Here is a 9041-nt window from a genome sequence, read left to right as displayed (position 1 = left end):
TTGATCGTAGTCTAGAGTCAGTCGATGTCGTTTTTTTTTTTGTTGATATAATCCAATAAAATTCGTTTTCATACACGACTCCAGACAATCGTATTTGTTAACGACAGTCTGATAAATTTCTTATGTAACCCGTCAGCTGTCATCTATTGCTAACTGGATGGTTGCTTTCGAAAAATAAACGAATCAAGCGTTATTTTAGGTTAAATTGGATCTAGGTAGATACCTCTAAGTTGACCAATTTCACTAACTGCAATATTTTGTCACAGAAACCTGTAAAAACTTCCACCGATTCCGCTATTTCCAGTGTGTTACACTGCAAGGCTCACGAGACATGTCTACGGATATGACAATATAACGATATATATATATATATATATATATATATATGTATATATATATATATATATATGCTAACTGTAAAGGCTATGGGGATTGAAGCCACAGGTCAACAAACATCATTCCTTACTTGAGTACACCCATTTTGTATCTATATATCATGATTCAGGACCCTCCCCTCAAAAGTGCTTCATAGAATCACTTCGGGTAGTCAATATTTCTGTTTAGTGGAATCGTCCCAAGGGAAGGCGCTGCAGAGAAGTAGTGCAAGTCTGTGTGAATCGCTCACAAAATAGGCGGCATTTGGTGCTCCTCAGGAGCGGGTGAGGGCTTATCGCCGTTCTAGCTGGTGAACAGACCTCGAATCAGTTTAGCACAAATCTGTAGTGTGGTAAAACGTGTAGTAAAACGATAGGACGTAACCCAGTTCAACCTATTACAAGTTGCCGCTAAGGCCAGACTTCCTAACTGTATCATATGAATCCTTCGTGCATGAGGATGAAACCGCGGTGAGTCTCATGAATTGCCTAGATTTTATTACTCTTATTAAAACAGATGATGATTCAAGGGGAGTTAAAAACATCTCTTTTTTTTTTTAGTTATATTTATCTGACGGTCAGAGTGTTGTGAATTGAAAGAAAGTCACTAAAATCAAAAAGTAAGTCCCGATAACAACACCTTATGTGATCGGAACGTTTGATTAACATATGATATAACACTGAGAAAACTACAGCGTTTAGGCGAGTTCGGAATATGATTGTAAAGCTTAAAGCTTGTCAACATGATCGGAAATAGTATTCTTTCTTCACAGGTGTTGAAAAGGCCATAGCACCAATTTTTATAACCTCAGCTGTATTGTACAATTGAGGTTATTGTAGTTTTATACGTGCGTCAATAGCTAAGTAAAAAAGTAGATGAGAAATAAGAACTTCTAGAATACAAGTGATAATTTAGTATGTATTGTTGGGTGACCCTCCAGCTGCCAGGCAACAAACAAAACAAGGCAAACATTAAATAGGAGGCTAGCCATTGCAGACTGGCAAAACGTAAACAGCCGAGCTCTTTAGCGTCAAAGGGAAACGCGATTCTATCCAGTGAAACGAACATTTATCGCTTTACGCTGTATTTGCCCTAGGCCATAATGAGCCCCGTTGGTTGTGAAATGGATGAAACCATCTTAGAGCCTAATCTCGCTTAGCTAAACCTTGATAAACCTGTTTTTATTGTAGAGAATCATAATGCGTTACGCACGATTCGGAAGGATAGATTACTTGTTGTAACAAGTTGTTGCAGACGAGGAGTTGTCTCGAGAAACACCCTCATGTAGCATGTTACTTAGAAAGGTGAAGTGTTTTTTTGTTTAATTCAAATTAATATTTGAATAAATCGTATATGTTTTAACTTCAATAAGTTATCCTCGATTATGGGTTTTGCATTGGGTGCTAGAGAATTATACTTGTGAGATGTCAAGACGAGTCAAATTAACTTGTCATTAGTTGCATATTGAATAGAAAAATACTGTAACTTTGAAAGAAACAAGCTCCTAGTACACTTTGGCTAAGGTCGTTTTTACGGTCATCATTTAGTGTTTGTACGATTGAGGACTGCAGTTAACTCAGCTGAAATGCCGGGTGCGGTTTTAGGTAATACGGGATTTTGCCCTTGGCAAGGGATCTACTGACACTTTACTGAAGTCAAGAGTAATGTCAAATGTGAGAGCCCTTGCAAATGTTCATTAGACAGAGTAAATAGCCAATATAATCAGAAAGCTAACATTCATTTATACTATACAAGAGTTGGGGATGTTAGTATTCTGATTATAAAGTTTAGTAAATAATTGCATCTATCTAATACAGGATTTTTTACATTTTCATACAATCAATGTAAGACTAAAATGAGCGTAACTCTGTGTGCAGTTTACTTCGAAAAATTCGGAGCACAAATCACATGTACAAGTATTTTAAAACCTCTGCAGACGATGGAGATGCTAGACTCGATGACGAATCCGGTTTGTTAGTTTTCGGTAATACGTTGATATTAGCTAGGAGTAACTTTTTCACAAGGCAAACTGTTGGAGAGCGACGTAGTTTGACTCGATATATTTCATTTTAGCAAAGACATATCGAGTGTAGAAGGAATTTAAGAAATTCTCCCTAGTTTACCCAAAAACGGCGCAGATGATCTCTGTAATATGTTTATGTTTACTAGAAACCGATGCAGCATTGTTTGTGTAGAGAGAGCACCGAATCATGAGGTAACGTTTGAAGACAACAATTCATTGTTGGTCGACAGGCCGGGTTATCAAATTGTTCACATCTGAAGAAAGCACCGATGGTATTAGACCTTGAATGATCTAGATAATGAAAACCTTTATATTCGATATGCAAAATTTAGATAGATTTGTTCGTATCATAATTAGTTAACCATTGACCGCATAATCCCTGTCTGAGATAGCGCTTATTAGCATGCCATTATATTTTATTCAACGCGGTAGATTAAAGAATGGAAAACGTACCACATGAAGCTAACTCAACGAGGCATAGGGTCAGTTGAACTTTTTCGTTCCTCTATTGGACTCGTTCTCGCAGTATCTAAATACATGCTCCATATATTGATTGTTGTGATCTGTTATACCTTTCCGATTTGCCAAAATGGAAGGTATTGTTCACATCAGTCATCGTTGGACAGGGCAAAAAGTTTGATTCGTTACGGCTTCACAGTAACGCTACATTATAATGTAACCATGTTAAAACCCATGTTTACCCTTAGTTTTGTTCGATAAAAGCCGCGAACCTGTTCGTAAGGCCAGGACTTTTGAAAGTTTGAACACTTGTTGTGCTTCAACTATTAATATAAACGTAAATCTTTAAAAAAGACGAATAAAATTATGGCGCGTTTGTGCTCCAGCAATCGTATACAGCATCGCTCTTTTATTGGGTTATAGAGGAGGGACTCCGCTACCGTTTTTATAGCTCGTATAATGTTGTCAAATAATAGCTACTTGACGAATGGTCGAAGTCAAAGTAGGCGGCTGATGTAGGAGAACAAATTATCCTAATTAAATACGTGAAAATCTTTGCGTTTGACCAACATGTATGATATTTTTTAAATACATGTCTAATGTGTTAGACCTGTACTATATTATATAACTAAAAACCGCTTTAAACGCATTCTATAGATACTTTCGAAGCATTCATTTTTTTTTTTAACAGAATACGTTATTCGGTAAAAGCAACTTTAAAAATTATTTGTGATTGTTGACTTTACTTCAATAAATTTACATGATGGAGCTTAACTATGTACCTGCCAGCTTCAAGTAAGTGGGCAGCGGCGTAGTAAAAACGGACGCTTTATTTGCAAATTAATTTCGCCCAAGGTAATTTGAGTTATCTAACTTCGGGCGCAGCTAGTTTGTACGGGCAGATTCCCTGAATTTGATTTGATATCCGATTTGCGTTTAGTGTGCATAGGCCCCAGTGGGCATCCATTGTATGCTCATCATGTCTGAGGTTGTGGTGATGGACCAGAGAGTAGCAACAGGCCGCTGTTATCTGTCCTCGTAAATGACAAAATCTCCACCAGTCACCATACAGGTACAGCGAATAAAATCACACGCTAATATTCAGCAATTAAAATTATGTAGGCGTAGTTGTTAATCCATTTGCACAGAGGGTCGTTAATGGCGATCTCATTGATTTGAAAGATGTACAAAAACAAACGTGTTCTCTGATGAAGAATATTTTACATTGTATGTTATGTGGTGTTTATTTTTTTTCTGTTTTTACTTAGAAAATTGTCTAGAATGGCTTGCTGTTTTCTACTCGGATTATTTTATCAGGGTTTAATCTACAGATAATTGTTTCTCATTTAGAAAAAAAAAAAAAAGCGTTTATATCTGCCTTGCATCGATAAGTTATGTCGAATAAATTCTATGATTAGTTTCCAGAGCTGCTAATTTTATAATTATATTTTCCTGCTATAGTTGAGTAATGCGCTGAGAGGCTATTTCATTAACATCTGCCGTTATCTAGCAAAGCTTAAGATCAATAATGTAGAGACTCGGTCACAAAGAGAATAAATGTCCCTGTAATGGAGCAATTGTCAAATGTTTGCTTACTAAAATTAGAAGCAAACGATGCTCCAGATTTGAATCCGTAGGGGGGAAAGAGGGTAGACACGCTTCTTTTTGCGCTGGGAGCAAGCTGTGTAAAACAACGTCTAACGGTTTAAGTAACGGACGTAAAACTTGAAACATTTTATTCTAATAGAATAAATGACTGATTTTTAAACTGGAGGTTTCTGGCTCCGTCTTGAAAATTGACTTTTGATAGGTGTGTTTAAAAAAAGAAAACGTGATATGATATTCAGGTAAGTTATATGTCAAACATCACTCAACTGCCAATCGAAGCCCAACCAGGCTCTTTTACGGTACCATTACCTAAAATTTTACACGTGACATATTCCATTTCACTCATTTCTTTGTATATGCGCACAACTATCTGTGACATGCTGTTGCCTATATTACTCATTCTTAATCCAGCATCATAAAAAATCTGCCACATTTTATGCCCTTACAATGTATAATTCTATTGGCTCTTTGCCAAATTCCGCTGTCTTTATAGTACATGTTTTTCAGTAAAACATTAGAGAAATCCGTATTAATTAAACACGATTGAATGTACAGATATTTAATTCCATTGAGCAAAGGCTGAAATTTTAAAGAAGTGCAAAACAATTTAGCGTTTAAATCCTGCTAATGGTCGTACTTCGAATTATGTTAGAGAATATTGATAAACAAAAATTGTGCAAAGTATACAACAAGTACATTTCTTAGTTTAAGATCCGAAATAAATGGATATCCAACGCGTTACTAACTAAACAGAGCGACTGGTTTATTCACATAAATTTTTCCTTGATTAGAAGCTATACATTGGTGCTCCGTGTGTACATAAGGCGAAATAACGTTCTAAATCTAGTAAGCAATCGCTTTTTAGAAATACATTCATTCAGTCTCGTCTCATTGTGTTTGTTTATATTTCACGCCACTGAGGTTGCTGGCGCGCGGAACGGAGAAACATAAGAACAGTTTTCCACGGGTGTTCTAAGCAAACGCTGTAGAAATCAATGCACCTGGTAGAAATCGTGCGGATGTTACTGGCTAGTTTTACTTTTATTATCGTCACATTAAAAATACAAGTTGCAGCTGTCCTTAGACACCGTCGGGGACTGCTCAATCTGTGTGCTTAATTTGTTTGTGCTCTTCAGACGCTGCTGCGTGAGTGACCGAATGTTGTTGCGTACTCTGCTTAATTCTTCATCTGTGCTATTCAGGCAAATATATGTTACGGTTTCTGAAGCTTCTTTTTGACTAACACGAAGAAAAACGCTTTATTCTGCACTCCTGTTAGCCTTTTCATTCATGCATTTCTATCGCTTTTTCGTCATAGCAAATCGAACACAATATTTGGATGTTTTCGAATTGAACTGCCTCGAGCTACAAGTAGCTTAATGTATGGATTTCGGACGAAACCGTAGATAACCTTAACTGATTTAAATGGGCCTGTTCTTTGTTGTTCATTTGAGTTTTTAAGGTTAAATGAGTATTCTGACATTTTTGTCTATTTTGCATATATATACATTTTTTAATTGTTAAGCGGTACTGACAAGAACATGAAATGCTAATGGTGTACTCTTATTTTATTCTGGCAGATGATTGATCATTGGTTATTGTTTCGATTTGTATGTGCCACAAGGGACACATTTTATTTTGTTAGTTTTGCTTACACACATACACAAACTTGGCATTGTTATCTTCACATAAAGCTAATGCAAAAGTAGTTGTATTACATGGCCACCTTTCATGTCGCTAAAAAGGGTGTAATGTTTTATTAAAGATTTATTAGAAGAATTTAATTTGTACACACTACAAAAATTTATATTTGAACTAAATGAAACTTAATGATAGACTGATTGTTTTTAAATACGTAGATAATATACTTACATTCGTAGTGTCGTTTACATGCAAAAGTATATTTATTTTGCTAGCCGTATCATTTTTCAAAGGCGGGTTATTTTATATTCTGGAAAAATATAACAGAAGTGATAACATATGATATAATTTTTGTGTCATAACTGAGACTAATAAAGTAGAGAATGGAAATTTATACGTCGTTGTAGCCAATGTTGAAATCTTGAGGCATTTGGAAGTTGGTAGTTGTATATAAACTCGGGAATATTTCTTTCATTTACGCTCAAGCTATGATTTGCTTGATCGACCACCTTTTATATTCGACATGGAGCAGCCTGAAGTATTTGAAATAGTCGTGCAGCTTTCCGTTTTGTTATCCTAAAAAAAGGGAGTATCGCACGAAACGTTGGTCTCTGAGCTCCTCAGCCAAATTATCCTTCTTGAATGACTAGGATTAGTAAATATTCGTTCATAAGAAAAAGAAAATTGTTGATGCTTGGCTTACTGGCATACGACAAACGACGTTTATGCTTTACTGAAGATTGCTTTACAAATGACGTCGCTGAAAGCTAAACGCATTAGTTGGAAGTGAAATAATGATTTTTGCAAGTTTCGAAGCTTTAACCAGTGGCCTTTTTGAAGGTTTACGTTCTCCGTTAGCGTCAATGTTCAGGTCTCGCAAAAACGATGTTGATATGATTTATTTATAGTCGAAATAACACATGACATACCTAATGCATAGCACTTCAAGTACGGAATAAAAATCGCGAAGAATTTTTACAGTGACAAGAAATTTTAGCTGACCCACAAGGGATTGTCTTACGGGAGCGGCTTATGTACTTTGGTGGTTTAAAGGATTTTTACTTAGTTTTTAGGCCTAGATCTAAGACACCATAATTTTCACTGTTTTTTCACCTTTCCTATTTTCCAGCTTTCCTATTTTCCCCAATTCTCAGAATGGAGTGTAATATAAGATGAAGCGAGAAAAAATGGGTAGGGACAACGAGACATAAATGCTATGTTTTTTATTCACAGTCCAAATATATGTAAGTGAGATGACCGTTGCCTGTTCGATTCGTCTAATGGTAGTGTTTGAAACGACCAGAAAAAAGAATGTTTCATGGCGCACGCGCCGCGGGTCGACATCTAAAGAACCTAAATATATGTATCAAGTTTTTACATTCGGTGCTTAACCCGTTTGGTATTTCTTCAGACGGATGGCTTCTCTCAGCACGAAGCGGAGTACATCTGTATTTTGTTTCGGATATAAAACGCGTCACGACGTTTAATGAAATGCGACTAAAGGCGGTGCCGCGCGTAAAATTCGAAAGATTTAGTTAGTCCACGTCATGTATTCTCGAAATAGGTGAAACCTTTGTAACATCCCACGGGGCGAGTTCTATAGAGGCTGGACCCTAGTGTGCGTCCCTATTATCCACTTGTTAGGGATAAAGGTTTATTCCTGACATCTCTACTCATCCTTTATATATCGTGAAGTTTTTTCAGTGCTTCGTTAAGAAGAACATAGTTGCATTATTTTAACTTAGTACTGCGACTGGCCTTCTATGCCTAGCCACCGCCTGAAGTGAACCCATGAGATGGATTCTGTGAAGCAGCAGCGAAATGTATTAGCGACGGCAATTGTTAGGATGAATGAATCGACACAGAGGTCATTGGTCTCGATGGGCGCGCGTCCAACAGCCAAAAGCTAGGGCCGCTACACAGCCTAGAAGAATAGGTTCACGCTACCCATGTTCACCTAATACCTGAACTTGTCAGTTAAAATTTTCGTATAAATATATGTATACATGGTTTCAGAAGATCCATTCTATCAGATTTTTTAAATTATATCAGTGGAAATAGATCGGTGGAAATAACTTTTAAGTAGCTTCGAAATACAGGATAACAGGAGAAAACGGAACTGCATTAAGTTATTTATACTATACGGTGGTTTTAGTTAAGTGAAAGGATAAATTTTAACATTTCAACTACGTCATGCCAAAAGCGTCCCGGAATCTTACGACGGAAACACAACAACAAAGTGTACAAGCATTGAGTTGAGTTGCAAATTTTCTATCCGCTATATAGTTAAAGACACATATCCAAAGAAGAATAATGTCAAAAAGAGCTGTTTTGAAATATAGTATATCTTATTATTATGATAATCTGGCATATTTCTATTGGCACGCACTCTTCATTCATAATGTGGTTATTTCATTTGTTACGTTCGTGTGAATCCTAATACTACCATGATTAATTTTTGTGTATCTTTCAAGTATATACCGGTTTTTTATTCGCATACCTTCATAGGTGCGGCACCCGTATTCGCGGAATGGAGGCAGTCAACGTTCACACGATGTCCACCGAACCAAACGTGGTAGCTAATCGAGGTTAGTGTACCTATTATTTTTTCTGCGACCTCTTAATTATGTGCAGAAATTCTATGGTAAAATTTTTCTGTGAAATATATTAATAATTTTCACTTTGGCTAAATAATAGTTAGACGGAGCAGAGAAATATTACTTTTATTTCGCTTTGATATCATACGAAATCAATAATCATCTGTGTTTCTTATGTGGTAAAAATTCGATCTTAACAGTGGTATGCAGTGATCTGTCATGCCAACAAAAACAAAACTGAAGTAACGGAAGAACAACAAAAAAATACACAAAAATGCTTCGAAAGTTAACACTACAAACAAATCGCTTGCTATAATACAGATATTCCTTAAAGCATA

General features: G+C 36.4%; 1 protein-coding gene across 4 annotated transcripts in view; it reads left to right on the top strand.

Annotated features, from left to right (window-relative positions):
- The first annotated feature begins 694 nt into the window (after positions 1–694).
- The window catches only part of LOC111267782 (uncharacterized), a 28543-nt gene continuing 20196 nt past the window's right edge, over positions 695–9041 (top strand). Inside the window, exons 1-2 of one of the 4 annotated variants that reach the window (XM_022846275.2) lie at positions 695–845; positions 8615–8694. In XM_022846275.2, the coding sequence (XP_022702010.1) occupies positions 814–845; positions 8615–8694 (112 nt within the window). In that variant the 5' untranslated portion in view covers positions 695–813. Of the gene's footprint in view, positions 846–5380; positions 5668–8580; positions 8695–9041 lie in introns of those variants that run through there. The other 3 variants (XM_022846278.2, XM_022846274.1, XM_022846277.1) reach the window with 3 other exon arrangements.

Source organism: Varroa jacobsoni, unplaced genomic scaffold (assembly GCF_002532875.2).
Source record: "Varroa jacobsoni isolate VJ856 unplaced genomic scaffold, vjacob_1.0 scaffold_1221, whole genome shotgun sequence".
Lineage (NCBI taxonomy): Eukaryota > Metazoa > Arthropoda > Arachnida > Mesostigmata > Varroidae > Varroa > Varroa jacobsoni.
The sequence above is the reverse complement of the archived record's forward strand: the minus strand, read 5'-3'. Positions and strand labels throughout refer to the sequence as shown.